Raw genomic sequence first — 16,542 nt, forward strand, 5'->3', positions numbered from 1 at the left:
GTGCATTATAAACCCTTGCAGAAAACTACAGTATTGGGTCATTTGTCTATATTACAATAGTTGTTGTATCAGCAATTACAGAATTAGCACAACAGATTAAAGTACATCATCGTTAAATAATACTGTAATATTTCTTACAGTATTTTTTCAGGTATAGTGCAACATAGATCACAGAAGTCAGTAGATTTGATCAACAATGCTACAGCCTTTATGAAAATGGTTTTCTTTTTTTATGTTAACACATGCAGTCTTCACACCTACTTGTATCGAATACAGGAAACACGTCATATAAGAAGAAGCGGTCGAGTGGAAATGCTACATGTGAGAAAAAAAATTAAGTAAATGCCCCATGTGTGGGAATTGGGACAGACCTGTGACATTAAAGCTGTGAGGAAGTGTACACCGCTAAATGATGCTAACTTCTGCCTGACAAATTACGGTATCGAATTGGCAAGGTCACATGATTTCAGTAAACTAGGCCTTGTTAAAGTACACATGAAATCAAATTTACCCATATTGATTTTGTTAGCTCGCACTGCTAGTTTTGTGCTGAACAATTCATCTGTGCATGTCATTGAGCCAAACGTGTATTGTGCCTTATTGCGGCAGGTGTATGATAGGGCCCTATAATCTGAAGATTATGTTTGTTTTCAGTTAAATTCTCAGATTATGTCTGTCTGGGGTATTGGGCGTGGCTAGCAATTTAACCACGCCCATCCAACTGTCAAGTTTTTTGACAACAAACAGAAATGGTGAGGAGGACTCGGTTATAATAACTCTCCTCAAACCCTTTTGAAAAATCCTACTGAAAAATCCAGCTTAAACCAGCCTAGGATGGTTGGCTGGTTTTAGCTGGTCGACCAGCCTGGTTTTAGAGGGGTTTTGGCCATTTCCAGGCTGGTTTCCAGCCATTTCCAGCCTGGTCTTAGCTGGTCAAGCTGGAAAATGACCAGCAAATTCCAGCTAAAACCAGCTTGACCAGCCTGGTTTAAGCTGGACATAGTTGGTTTTGGCTGGTCAAGCTGGTTTTAGCTGGTCATTTTCCAGGGCCAAAACCCCTCTAAAACCAGCCTGGTCAACCAGCTAAAACCAGCCAACCAGCCTAGGCTGGTTTAAGATGGATTTTTCAGCAGGGTTACTACATCCAGTCAGCTCACAGTAGGAAAAACAAGCCGTGTGTGCTTCACCTTTACCAAACACCGTTCCTTCCACAAGTGCTCAATTATATGGTGGTTTGGCGCCACCATGGGGATAACAAAATTACTGCAGTTCTTCAGTTCAGTGCAAATGTCTGTTTCTATCGTTTTAATTGAGTTTCTGCTGCATTGCATTAATTTTCATTCATTCATTAATTCATTTTTTTTCGGCTTAGTCCCTTTATTAATCAGGGATCCGCCACAGCGGAATGAACCGCCAACTTATCCAGCACATTTTTACGCAGCGGATACCCTTCCAGCCGCAACCCATCTCTGGGAAATATTCACACTCACTCATTCACACACATACACTACGGACAATTTAGCTTACCCAATTCACATGTACTGCATGTCTTTGGATTGTCGGGGAAACCGGAGGACACCCACGCGAACACAACCTAAACTCAACCAAATATCATTGTCATTATTGGACATCAAAATAACGTTGTTCTTAGACGCTGGCTAGACATTAAATTTTGGTCACCTGACGTCACAACCTAAATCTAACCTAATATTAACATCTTAGGAAGTCGCGTGCCTGCTGGGCACTACAGAATGATACGTTTACACACATCCACAAATTACATGTAAATGCATCAGCTTTACTAATACTCACTACTCTTGAGTACTTTTGAGAGGTCTTTTTACTCATACTTTGAGTAATATTTGCAACAGATACTTTTACTCTACTTGCACTACATTTTTATAAATATAAATATAATTTTATATATACAAATATAAAGATACAGTTATAGTGGCTAAAGAGTTAAGTTAATTGAAAAGCACACTTGATGTATTTTAGACATGCTTTGTGTAGCAGCTGTATGTGGATGCTCAATTATTTTGCGTATTATATTAGACAAATATACATTTTAAACTTTAATTTATTTTTGCTTATTTTAGAAAAAATTATTTGGATGTCTCGTTAAAATTGTATATATGTATATATTTGCTTTTGTTTAATTAAAAAAAAAAAAAATGAAACGCACCACGTGAAAAAAACACGCGCATGCGCACTGTCTTCGCGTTTCTATTGGCGCGCTGAAGTTCATTTTGTAATGGTTGCTTCGCAGCAGTGTGTGTGTGTGCGTTTTCAGATAAGAAGACACATGCTACAGCCCCACCACACACAGACAGAGGAAAGCCGATGCGGAAGAGCAGATGTGGATCTGAGAGAAGACAACATGACTGAAAGTGTGTTATTGTGTCTGCCCGATCGGATTTACACAAGAATCAGCTGATCCGGTGAGTCTGTCAACAACTCAACACGACACACTGATCTCAGGACAGCAGGTGTTCAGAGATTCAGCCTTTTCACATGCGACGTTTTACCTAGCTGATAATGTAAATACACACACTATGCTATTAGGAGACGCATTAACGTTACAGTAGTCAACCCTCGAAGTGACTGAGGTAAAGTTGGTTTTATATTCGCACATTCGTTCATTTTTGAACAGTTACCATTTGTGAATGTTCCTATATTGTACTTTGAATATTCGGTCTGAAATGGCGTGTAGGATGACTTCAAAACAACATTAACGCTAGCACTATTTAATTGACTGAACACTGTTGTACTTAGATAGTCATTGGCTGCTAATACGATTTATTGAGGTAAAGTTGGTAATATATTCGCACATTCGTTTAATGACAACCTGTGACACGCTCATATATTGTTTACCATGGTACTTATTCAGACTGAATATAATATTCAGACTGAAATTCCGTCTAAATATGACTTCAAAACAACATTAGCACTATTGAACAGTGTTGTACTTTGATAGCCATTGGCTGTTAGTATGATTTCACTCTTTAGGATTGGCAAATAATACTTTTCTGAAATGTTATTATTGAGATTAAAGTCTTAATGTGCGAAAATAAAAACAACTTTACCTCAATTTGAGTTCAAATCACTTCAAATATTGACTACTGTATACTTGTATTGTGTTGTTCACACATACAATCTGTTTTAGAAAGTATTATGAATATTTGGTATGCTACCATGTAACTGATCATCCAGTAACTACCTTCTGCTCCAATACGAAACATATTATAGTAATTTAAAGTAAATAGTATGTTTTTAAAGCCATACTACACTACCTGACTCAAGTCTTGTTGCCTATCCAAGTTTTAGGAACAAATAAATAATAACTTGACTTCTTGTTGATCATTTGCTATCAGAAGTGGCTTATATGAAAGGAAAAGACCTCTAGATTACGTTTATTTGACCAAAATTAAATATGATCATGATTTTTAATGATTTCATTAGGTTAGTAAGGTCTGACTTTGCTTACACAAAATACTTGTCACTGAACAGAAATAATGTCCAGTATACTGTGTAATATAAAGTCATGCTGCAGTGGAAACAGAATGAATATTGTGTCTGACTCCATCATGAGCTTGGAGGACTGCATCCATACATCTCTGCAATGACTCAAATCACTTATTAATAAAGTCATCTGGAATGGCAAAGAAAGCCTTCTTGCAGGTCAATGCCTCCTCCTTCATCTTACGATATATTTTCTCCTCATATTACACTAGTCAGTAATACTTACATTAAGTAGCATAGCTGACTTTGTACCTGATGCTGTTTTGATTGGAACTCTGCCATGCAAACTATTTTTGCCCAGTCTCTATCTTATGGTGGAGTCATGAACACTCGCTGTATTTGAGGCAAGATGGAAATATTTGAGAAATGAAATACTTTTTCACACCACTGTATTTCACCCAAACTGAGTGAAGTAAAAATATAGCAGGACATATTCAGGGTGTCCGTGGGGTCCTAAAAAGTCTAAAATGTAAAAGTCAAAAATTTTGGCCCTAAAAGTCTAAAATTTGCTGTTTTAGGTCTTAAATATTTTTGCACAGGTCTTATTTTTCTGATGTCCATGTAACGCTACATCTAATGCTCATTTAAATAATTCTTTGTTGTTGTTGCTTGGTTTTTGTGGTGTTGTAGTTCTTTATTTCATTAGTCCAAATGTCATTTGCGGTATTACAAATGAGACCAACATGCAATAGCCAATCAGCTTTCTGTTATTGATCTCAGTGTGTGCAGTAAATGTGACGTCATCGCTGTGTTTGCTAAGGTTCGGTTTGGGTACGCGCGACATGATTTCGGCTGGCGGAGCTCACGAAATCTTTTGAGACTCGAGTAAACAGTTCGCGCAGCGCCACATTTGATTTAAGTAGAATATGAAACACTATGAAGAGAGTTTGGAAAAACCTGAGGGATGAGTTTAAGACAAAAAAAGAGGCCATGCCAATAGTGGAGACCCAGGTACACAGTTACAGAATATGCTTTTCCACCAGTCACAGGTTTTACACTGATGTATAAATTACAATTTTGAATTTAAAACTATTTACAACTAAAATTAACTAAAAAATTATGTCTTTGATAACTGGAAAGGAATATTTGAACCTATCAGTTTACATTATAGGCTACTGGTGCCCAATTTCTATGCTTTATTGGTGATAATGGTCAGGAATGTTGGACCATTATTGCCTTTTTAGCTTATAAGTAGAGGACAGAAACTAACCAGACAGTAATGTGTGAATTGTTGAGTGGGCAAAAAAAAAAAAAAAAACCCAAAAAGGGTCAGTATTTTTAGTACGTACTTTTTTTTGTTTTTGCTTTTATTCTTTCAATAATAAAAAATATATTTGTAGAGCAACACATGTTCTGTTGCCATTAATATTTAACTTTAATAGGTAGAACTGTCCGAGATATGATCAAAAGCAAGTGATGCATCAAAGTTTGATTTAAAAAATCTTGAATGGTTATAAAAAACATTATAATCATTGTAATAAATAATAAAAATAATAAAAAACAATTAGTTTAAAGATTTTGAATTGAATTGAATATTGAATGATATTAATGATATGATGTAGTTCTGGAAACTTTCTGCTTCTCTGTTTATCAGTCTGATTTTACTGTCTGTTTCTTTTGACCGCCCCTGTCATTTATAGGAATATCTCAATGGCGAACATGCCAAGTATAAAAGCCGTTTCGTCCGTTTCGTGAGGTGCACGATCCGGCGCCAGGCGAAAGTATAAATCAGCATTAAGATGTTTGTTTGTTTGTTTTTTCTGTAGTTCAATTGTGCGTCTAACCTGTCTTTAGTACTGTTCAGTTTAAATACATTTATTTTACCATTAATTTTGTGATTTTTGCATTTTCTCTTTATGTGTATGCGTATTTTTGATGTTGTGATTATAGGTCTTAAATTTAATACTTAATAGTCTTAAAAAGGTCTTAAAGAGTCTTAAATTGGACATTATGATATCTACAGAAACCCTGATATTGTAAAATCATTTAGCATCTTTTAGGAAGTATTAAAAAAAAAAAAAGTAACTTGAGGGAAATAATTATAAACTACAGATTGACTCATATTAACCAAACGCATATAAATGTGTTCTAATATAAAGTCGAATTGTACTTTTTTTCTGCTTTTTCCCTTCATATTTAGTTACTTCCTGATTGTTTACATGGAAATACAGTGAGTGTCCTGCGGTAAAGCTCAGGATGGAGGATCTGTTGGGGAATGTCTCCATCTCCAGCAGGGATGAATCTGGCGCTCCGACCGTCCCGCCCAGCATGTCCATCGACAAACTCCTCCCGGCCCTGCTCGAATGTTTCGGGATAATCCTCTGCGGATACGTGGCAGGACGCGCCAACATCATCCCAGCGACTCAAGCTAAAGGACTGGGCAGTTTTGTGTCTAAGTTTGCTCTTCCGGCTCTGCTTTTCAAAAACATGGTGCTGCTGGACTTTGGGGACGTGATCTGGCCCTTTTTCTTTAGTATCCTGGTGGCCAAAGTGACTGTCTTCTTTTTCGTGTGTGTATTAACGCTTTTGGTGGGGAATCGAGAGAGCCGTTACTCCAAAGCTGGCCTATTCCCGATTTTTGCAACGCAGAGCAATGACTTTGCTCTCGGATTCCCTATTGGTGAGTAGAAAAGTAAACTTAAAGAAAGGATGCTTGCTGTTTGTTCAAATGACTTATTTAAAATGAGTTGAAATGACTCTATTTTTTGACTTGTGTTTGGGACAACATAATTAACTTAAGCTTGATTAACTTAATTCCTTCATGTTGTCCCAACACAAATCGATTGTGTGGAGCTCATCATTTTTTACAGTGTATATGTAAAGCAAGCATATTAGAGGCAAAATTAATTTCAAAATGTAATATGCAAAAATTAAAATGCATTTCTTTATTTCAATTAAATAATTTAATTATTAAATACATCATTAATTTATTACTATTATTATTATTATTATTATTATTATTATTATTATTATTTAAATAAATAGCTAAATAATAACATTATTTTTAAATATTTATTAATACTTTAATAATATTATTAATTTTAAATAATTTAAAATACATATAATTACAATAATATATATATAATAAAATAATAATGTAAATTAATAATTAATTCATTCATTTTCCTTCGGCTTAGTCCCTTTGTTTATCAAGGGTCACCATAGCGAAATGAATTCATTATTATTATAATTAATATTATTTAAATAAATAGTTAAATAATAACATTATTTTAAAATATTTATAAATACTTTAATAATATTAATAATTTTAAGTAATTTAAATACATGTAATTACAATAAATATAATTAAAAAATAATGTAAATTAATAATTAATTCATTCATTTTCCTTCGGCTTAGTCCCTTTGTTTATCAAGGGTCGCCACAGCGAAATGAATTCATTATTATGATTATTATTATTATTTAAATAAATAGTCAATAATAACATTATTTTTAAATATTTATTAATACCTTAATAATATTATTAATTTTAAATAATTTAAAATACATGTAATTACAATAATATATATAATAAAATAATAATGTAAATTAATAATTAATTCATTCATTTTCCTTCGGCTTAGTCCCTTTGTTTATCAAGAGTCGCCACAGCGAAATGAATTCATTATTATTATTATTATTATTATTATTATTATTATTTAAATAAATAGCTAAATAATAACATTATTTTAAAATATTTATTAATACTTTAATAATATTATTAATTTTAAATAATTTCAAATACATGTAATTACAATAATATATATATATATATATATATATATATATATATATATATATATATATATATATATATATATATATATATATATATATATATATATATATATATATATATATATATAATAAAATAATAATGTAAATTGATAATTAATTAATTCATTTTTCTTCGGCTTAGTCCCTTTATTTATTAAGGGTCGCCACAGCGAAATGAATTTATTATTATTATTATTAATGTTATTGTTATTTAAATAAATAGTTAAATAATAACATTATTTAAAAAATATTTATTAATACTTTAATAATATTAACTGTGGGGGAAACCAGAGCACCCAGAGGAAACCCACGCCAACACAGGGAGAACTTGCAAACTCCACACAGAAATGCCAACTAACTCAGCCGGGATTCAAACCAGTGGCCTTCTTTCTGTGAGGCGACATCGCTAACCACTGAGCCACTGTGCTGCCTATTTAAATACAATTACATTTTGGTATTACATTTTAAATGTAATTCGGCAACTTATAGATATTAAAGCTGAAATGTTCACATTAAAACTGGTAGAAATGGCTAATGTGAATTACATATCAGAATTAAAAATGATTTTTCTTATTAAAATAAAATTATTGAATTTTTAAATACACAAATATTTAATTAAATAACTTTGAGTTTCTTTCTTTTGTTGAAGTCAAAATGGGATGTTTTGAAAAGTGAACCTGTAACCATTGACTGGTTTAAACTTTATTGTCAATAGGGAAATTTGTCTTCCTACACCCACATTTGCATACACTGAACAAAAACAGACAACAATAATCAGCACAAACATTCAATCATCAAAACAAATATTATATATTTAAAAGTCTAATTGACGTAGGTAAAAAAATATCTTAAAACAATTGTGTCTGCACACAGGCAGCCTGTATTATTGGAAGTCAATCGGTGGCTTCATCGGAAGTCAGTGGTTACAGGTTTCCAACATTTTTCAAAATATCTCCTTTTGTATTCAAGAGAAGAAACTAAAACCACTCAAATTAAAACCACTTGAGTGAGTAAATGAGGAGAAAGTTTTCATTTTTGTGTCAACTATCCCTTTAAAATGTGTAACGGAACTAAAAATATAAGAAAGTTTACTAAAAGTCCCAAAGAGAGGGAGATTTCCTTTTACATTTCAGACATTTGCTGCATACCGTTTCAATCCTGAAAGTCCCAAAGAGAGGGAGTTTACCTTTTTGTTTCCATCATCAGCCAAGTATCGTCTAGACTCGTATTATCTTCCTCCTTTTGCTCCAGGAAATCTTTTAATGAATGTCAAGCTGTTTGTTTAATAAATCAAACGGAGCGTTGTTCATGTTTAAACATGACTATTAAAGTACACATGAAATCAAGACTTACCATATTGATTTTGTTAGCTCACTTTGCTATCTTTGTGGGGAACAATTCATCTGTGCGTGTCTTAATGAAAAAACAAAAGTTTGCCCTTGTAATCGAAGATTGAACCTGACAATGCACTTCCTGTTGGTGTTCACTTAAATTCTCAGATTACTGTAGGTCTGTCTGAGGTATTGGGCATGATTAACACACAGTACTTAACCATGCCCAAAAGAAATAAGTTGTGATTTTGCAAATACTTCAAAATGAATTTTGCTACTGATAAGTAATTCATGTTTACCATTTCCAAGTATAATATTAATATGACAATTACATACTAAAATGGAAGTCAATAGTTGAAGGTTTAGAAGCATACTTCAAAATATCTCCTTTTGCTGTTGAAGCATAAATTCGAAAGCAGTATCTTATTTTCATTAATTTTTGATTAATCATTACTTTATTCAGTTTCAAGCTATTGCGGTGACCACTATAGATGTTTATTCTACAGCGGAAGGATACCAACAAATTTATCATTAGTTTGGCTGGATTAAAAAAACATTTTTTAGATATATTTCAATATTATTAGCCCCATAAAAATTTTGGAAAGAAAGAATGGAAAGAAGGAAAAAGAAAGAGAAATAAAGAAGGAAAGATAAGAAAGAAAGAATGAAAGAATAGAAAGAAAGACAAAGAAAAGAAAGAAAAGTTAGAAAGAGAAATCAAATTAGGAAAAAGAAAGATAAAAAGAAAGAAAAAAGAAAAAGTAAAGAAAGAAAGGAAGGAAGAAAAAAAAAGAAAAAGTAAAGAGAGAAAGGAAGGAAGAAAAATAAAAAAAAGAAAGAAAGAAAAAAGAAGAAAGAAAAACTGATTAGAAAAAAGAATAGAAATAAAGAAAAAAGAGAAAGAAAAAAGAAAACAGTAAAAATAAAAAGGAAGAATAGAAGGAAAAAGAAAGAATGAATAGAATATAGAATGAAAAAAGAAAGAAAATTAAGAAAAAAAACAGAAAGAAAAAAGGTAAGAAAGAATAAAGAAAGAAAGATAGAGAGGAGAAAGAAAGAAAGAAAGGAAAAAGTAAGAATAAAATAGAAAAAAGAAAGAAAAAACAAAGAAAGTAAAGAAATAAAGAAAAGTAAAAAAAGAAAATTAAGAAGAAAAAAACACAGAAAGAAAGAAAAAACAACAAAAGAAAAGAAAGAAAGAAAAAAGAAAGTGAAGAATTAAAAAGGAAAGAAAGAAAAGAAAGAAAAAGTAAGAAAGAATAGAAAGAAAGAGTATAAGAAAGAAAAGAAAAAAAGAAAAGAACAGAAAGAAAAGAAATGATAGAAAGAAAAGAAAGAAAGAAAGAAAAGTTGGAAACAATAGAAAGAAAAAAAGAATGAATAGAAGGAAAAAATTAAGATGAAAAAAATAAAGAAAAGAAATAAAGAAAAAATTAAAAACAAAGGAAAAAGAAAGAAAATGAAGAATAAATAGAAGGAAAGAGTAGAAAGAAAAGAGAGAATAGAAAGAAAGAAAATAAAAAGAAAGAGAAATTAGAAAGAGAAGAAAGAAATAAAACACAGAAGAAAGAAAAAATAAAGAATAGAAAAAAGTAAAGAAAGTAAGTAAAATAAATATCACTGATGACAGAATTGTTAGTGTTTTTGTAGAATATTCTCTTGATAATTGTATTGAAAACTCTCTTCTTCTTCTTCCTCCACAGTTGAGGCGTTATATCGCAGCACACACCCTGAGTACCTGCAGTACATCTACCTGGTGGCTCCAGTCTCCCTCATGGTCCTAAACCCGCTGGGCTTCATGTTCTGTGAGGTGCAGAGGAGGAAAACCGGAGAACCCAACCAGCAGAGCAAACTGCATGTCCTGGGTCTGGTGGTCCTGCAAGTGTTCAAGAACCCCATCGTCTTCATGGTGGTGATCGGGCTCGTGTCTCATTTCCTGCTGTGCCAAAAAATTCCCGCCTTCATGGAGCAGTTTGTAGACGGTCTGGCGAACTCGTTTGGAGGAGCAGCGCTGTTTTATTTGGGTTTGTCCATGGTGGGCCAGCTGAAAAAACTGACCCGCTCGACAGTGGTGGCGCTCATTCTTCTTATTACAGCCAAACTGTGAGTCAGTCATTTATGTTGTTGTTAAAGGGCACCTATTATGTTTAAACACATTTATAATATAATTAACATTTATTTAAAATTAATATTAAAATTATAATAGCCCCAAATCTGAAAACGTTGGCACAGTATGGAAAACACGAATAATTCAAAAAAAAATCGCAATTTCTAAATATACTTTGAATTTACTTGTATTTCATTGCAGCCAATACAACAATCATTATTTAACGTGTATTTGCACCAGCTCCCCATCCACAAACTGAAGCATTGGGTTAAGTTAGACTTTCCAGTCTTCGCGTTCAGTCCATTACTTCCACTGTATCTGTTCACCTGAGGGAACAGAACCAACCCCAGGACATCAGACACGGCGATATTCTAAGATGGCGGCGCCCATCTTTGCTCCTAAAGGACTTGACCTTTCTTGGAGGCTGCTTTTGTACCAAATCATAACTGTTGACATCACCTGTTTCAATCATTATTTAACCTGATTACCAGCCTTAAACTGCTCCTCTCCCAACTTTTTTGGAATGTGTTGCAAGAAGCAAAATTGGATTAAATGTAATAATAATAAAATAAAAGTCATGAGGAACACATTAAATAATGTTTGTTGTATTGTCTGTAATGAAATACAAGTCAAAGTAAATTTATAAATCACTACTTTTTTATTTGTGTTTTCAATACACTCCCAACGTTTTCTGATTTGGGGTCGTATATAAAATATAATTTACTTTGCGCTTGTTTCTTTCAACATGGCAACAGAAGTCAGTCAATACATAGGAAATCAGAGTAACTGGAATGATATATTTTATTAAGCAACTTTCTTTGGAAATGAAGAAGTAATTAATTATTATTTCTCGAAAAAGTAATCTTGATTACATACCTTTAATACATTACCAAACACACTGTTGATGACCAAATGTTATGCGCTTAATAGATTTGAAAGTATTATTACTGATCTATAAATCACTAAATGTCCTAGGACCTCAATACATTACAGATATGCTCACTGAATACAAACCCAACAGATCACTCAGATCTTTAGGATCAAATAAACTAGAACTTCCAAGAGTTCAGTCAAAGCAGTGTGAATCGGCTTTCAGCTACTAACAGCGCCCCCTGCTGCTGGAATCAGCTTCCAGAAATGATCAGATGTGCTCCAACATTAGGCACATTCAAATCAAGACTGAAAACACATCTGTTCAGCTGTGCCTTTACTGAATGAGCACTGTGCTACGTCCGACAGTTCGCACTATTATGTTTTTCTCTTTTATAACACATTTGATCTGTTTTTATGCTTATTTTATTTTTTTAACCATTTTTATTATTTGTTTTTATTTTTCTTATACTTGTTTTCTTTTATTCCTGTTTGTGTAAAGCTCTTTGAATTGCCACTGTGTATGAAATGTGCTATATGAGGCATGTGCCGGTATCACATTTTCACGGTATACGGTATTATCACGATATTGTAATTTTACTAGAGAAACAGGTAAAAAAACACAAACTTCAGTTTCGTCAACTTAGTAACTTTAATTTTTAAGTTTTTTAATTAACTAAAAGTACTTCAAACATTTAAATACAAATAAATATAAATAAAACAATACACAATATAAAAGTAAACTTGAGCAATTATATCAAAGTGAATGTGCAAAGGGAAACTGTCTTCGATCAGAAATCCCTCTGCATTTTTTTGGAACCCAAAATATTTCCAAACCTCTGACTTTTTTTTTTTTGAAGGGGGATAACTTGTCAGCAGCGTTCCTCTTTCCGCCATGCTTCTTCTTCGTGTGAGGATTAGAGAGCGGTGGCAGCGGCGGCGCGCACTGTGTGCACACAATGCTTCTACATGTGGGGATTGTTTACATCAGAGTGCGCATCAGTTCAGCGCAGCATATACAGAGTGTTTCTTCAAGCGGTTAATGGAAAATAAGCTGAAGGGGGATAAATTGTCGGCAGCGTTCCTCCTTCCGCCATGCTTCTTCTTCGTGTGAGGATTATAGTGCGGTGGCAGCGGCGGCGCGCACTGCCTGCACACAATGCTTCTACATGTGGGGATTGTTTACATCAGAGTGCGCATCAGTTCTGCGCAGCATATACGCAGTGTTTCTTCAAGCGGTTGATGGAAAATAAGCTAAGGCGCGTTCTAAGAATATAAATTCGGATCTATTATTTTTCACGGTATTTTGAAGTGCCCGCGATAACAATATCGTGCATATTCATTACCGTGATTTATTGCATTACCGAATACCGGCACAAGCCTATGCTATATGAATAAACTTGCCTTGCCTTGCCTTGCCTTGCCTTGCCTTGCCTAATAGTCGTGTTTCTTGTGTTTTCTCTCTGTGGTCTCTTTAGGCTGATGATGCCTCTGATCTGCAGAGGGATGGTGGAGGTTTTGGACAGTGCAAACAGAAGCACGCTGAACCACACCAGTCTGTCAAACTACGCCTTTCTGTATGGAGTCTTTCCCACTGCTCCCAGTGTGGCCATTTATGCAGCTCATTACAACATGGAGCTGGAGGTGGTATGTATCTCGTGGAGATGTGTTTTTGCACAGTAATACTTGTATTGAATTTTTGAAAATGACCTTCTTTAGTGTGTAACACAGCTCTAAGTGAATAAAAGCATTGAGGTTTGTATCTGAAAGTGCACCGTGTTTAAAACTATTGATTCTCAGAGAAAGAGTCGACTCTGAGTTGAGTATATGAATCGTCTTGCGTTTCTTTAATTTTTTTGATGCTAAATACAATAACCTACCCTGCAATGAGGGATTCGCCAGACATTTGTAATGTAACGGAAAGATCAGCAAAGACTATTAATGGATCGAACTTTGACTTGTCAACACACAGTTTATATGGACCACGCGTGACACTTTGTTTACAAATTTAAATGCGCTTGTGAGCTCGCGATCCTCTGCTGTCTGCCTTTGCTATGTCCACCATTAGCTGTTCCTACACACGTGCAGTGCGGTCAATTTTCAAAACAGTTCAATTCGTCCGCTGTGAGGATTAATACTGAATGTGTTTCCTTGTTATTACTTGGAGTTATGGTTAGGAATAGAGCGATATGCTGGTGTTTAACTGCATTGCTCTAATGCACTCCTGCATTTGGGCTCACAAATGTACTCTGAGCCATTCATAACCGTGGTGAGCGTTTCTTTCAGTCTCACGCTGAACCCAGTCGATCAATCACAACAGACTGGGTGATCAGGCCAATCACCACATATTAGCATCACACAAAGGAGGCGTTTGGAACAAATGAATCGCTGAATAAATCATATGGGAGTCCTTTGGATAATTAGGTAAAAATAAAGGCATATTATAAGACAATGGCTGTTTCTCAATATGCATTCTTCAGCGGTCTTGTGTTCTCGTGTAACATCATCATCATCTGCCAAAGTTCAGTTCCAATGCTCAAGACCACAATAACAGAGGACCCGTGAAACTTCCCGGATGTGTTCTTGATATCCAGGATGCACCAATGCAGACTTGAGCATCGATTCTAGAAGTCTAGAAGTCCCAGAAGTCATTGCGACTGGAGGTGGGAAGCGCAGCTTTTTATTTAGATTTAATATTAAAGTTCAGAGATATCACTTATTTACCTCAGGAGTTTCCCTAAATGAAATGGTAAAAGTAAACATTACCATGGTCGTCTTAATAAAGGAATAAACACATTAAATGTGTTTGTTTGCTGAAATTCATATTAAAATCTGTTTTATTTATGTTGTGCAACGTATAGTTATAATGTTTTTATGCTTAGTATATATTTTGAAAGGGGAAAACAATAAATCGTTGTATGAATGCTGGAATGTTTTAAATAATTTTCCATTAAAAAACGCGTGAAGGTCACGTGACCATCAGGAAGAACGCAGCATCTCATTTCGCAAAACGACCCGTTATCTGTTCTCGTGGTCTCCGGAGTTCATTCCTCCGAGGACACTTGGCAAGACCGGTCTCCACATGAACGTAAGTCCGTTCTCTGCGTTCTTGGAATTGAGAAACAGCCAATGAAAGTGTTTTTTTGACCTGTTGTAGGAGACAGTCAAAATGTGAAAGAAAAGATATGTCAATCAAAATATGATCTTTTATAATGCATAGCAGGGGCTCTTTAAAAAATAAAAAAGGACACACTTATTTTAATGTACAATTAACAAACCATGAAGCTATTATCCAACCGAATAAGAAAAATGTTAACATTCATTCTGTTTAAAAGTTTTCACCCCCCAACTCGTAAGCCACACTTAAAATGTACTAAATATTTGAACCTTCTGTAATAGTCGTGTATCATTTTCTCAATCTTTAGTGTGAAAAGAGTCTCGAAAACATTTCTGGAAAGGGTTCAAATACACAAATATGCTGAAAAACCTGATGGATATTTCAGAAGAGCAGCAGATAGTTTAACTATTCAGGATAAACAAGCAACCGTCATTAAGCAAAGAAACACAGCCGTGTGTCATTCAGGAGCAACTTTTCAAGATCGACTTTTGAACTCGTTTAACGTCATTTTCATAAATGACATTTTCTCAGTGGACTACTGTATATGTAAATGTCTTCCATGTAAAATATCTCATTCAGCATTGTGGCTTAGTGGTTAGCACTGTCGCCTTATAGCAAGAAGGGTGCAGGTTCGCTGGCATTTCTGTGTGGAGTTTGCATGTTCTCCCCGTGTTGGTGTGGGTTTTCTCTGGGTGCTCTAGTTTTTCCCCACAGTCCAAACACATGCACTATATGTGAATTGAATGGACTTAATTGGCCAAAGTTTATAAGTGTGTGTGTGTGTGTGTGTGTGTAGTGTATGGGTGTTTCCCAGCACTGGATTGCAGCTGGAAGGGCATATGCTGGATAAATTGGTGGTTCATTCCGCCCTGATTAAAAAGGGACTAAGGGACGAAGGAAAATAAATAAATGAATGAATATCTCATTCAGCTCAGTAGGAAATAAATAATAACATGCATTTTATATTGTATGATCCCTCTAATTTTGCTAAAGTAATGAACATTTTGCAGATTCTGCAAGGGGTATGTATACTTTTATAAACTGTACTTTTATGGAATTCATTGGATAAATGTGTTTCAGTCATGGTTTATGTGCATAGACTCTTTTTGGATTGAGATATGATTGTGTGCATTTATATGATCTGAATTTCAAATCTTGATATTTACATATCCAGTGTTTATTATGCAGTTTCCCTGAAATACGCTTAAAAATAGATGCATATGTGAGCCTGGACCACAAAACTCAATTCAACTCAAATTTACTTGTATAGCGCTTTTCACAATAATTATTGTTTACCAGTCAAAAGGGTATATTCTTGGAAAATGGGATTTATAAATCATCTGAAAGTTGAAAAAATAAGCTTTCAATTTATTTATGTTGGGCAAATATTATCCTCTTTAAAAATGTGTAAACTCATAATAATAGAGTTCATAATAATCAAAATACCGAGAAAGAGTTAAAGTTGTCCAGATTGAGCCCTTATCAATGCATATTACTAATCAAAAAATAAGTTTTGATTATTATTATTTTTTTTTTTACAATAGGATGATATTATTTTAAAAGTCTAATGATTTTTGACATAAAAAACAATCGTTTTGACCAATACAACATATGCTGCTCCTACAAATATAAATGTGCAACTTATAGGGGACCTACTACTTTTTACAAGATAAGTCTCTAGAGTGTGGATGTGAAGTTTCAGCTCAAAATACCACACATATATTCAATTCAATTCACCTTTATTTGTATAGCGCTTATACAATGTAGATTGTGTCAAAGCAGCTTCACATAAAAGCTCACAGTAAATAGGAACAGTGTA

The 16,542-nt window shown here is 34.0% G+C and overlaps 1 protein-coding gene across 1 annotated transcript in view; it reads left to right on the plus strand.

Annotated features, from left to right (window-relative positions):
* Positions 1 to 2,272: 2,272 nt before the first annotated feature.
* gpr155a (G protein-coupled receptor 155a) overlaps positions 2,273 to 16,542 on the plus strand; it is a 42,068-nt gene continuing 27,798 nt past the window's right edge. The window contains exons 1-4 of the mRNA XM_056464670.1: positions 2,273 to 2,441; positions 5,663 to 6,142; positions 10,332 to 10,731; positions 13,084 to 13,252. Coding sequence (XP_056320645.1) covers positions 5,719 to 6,142; positions 10,332 to 10,731; positions 13,084 to 13,252 — 993 coding nt within the window. The 5' untranslated portion in view covers positions 2,273 to 2,441; positions 5,663 to 5,718. The remainder of the gene's footprint in view (positions 2,442 to 5,662; positions 6,143 to 10,331; positions 10,732 to 13,083; positions 13,253 to 16,542) is intronic.

The sequence above is a fragment of the Danio aesculapii genome, chromosome 9, assembly GCF_903798145.1.
Source record: "Danio aesculapii chromosome 9, fDanAes4.1, whole genome shotgun sequence".
Taxonomy (NCBI): domain Eukaryota; kingdom Metazoa; phylum Chordata; class Actinopteri; order Cypriniformes; family Danionidae; genus Danio; species Danio aesculapii.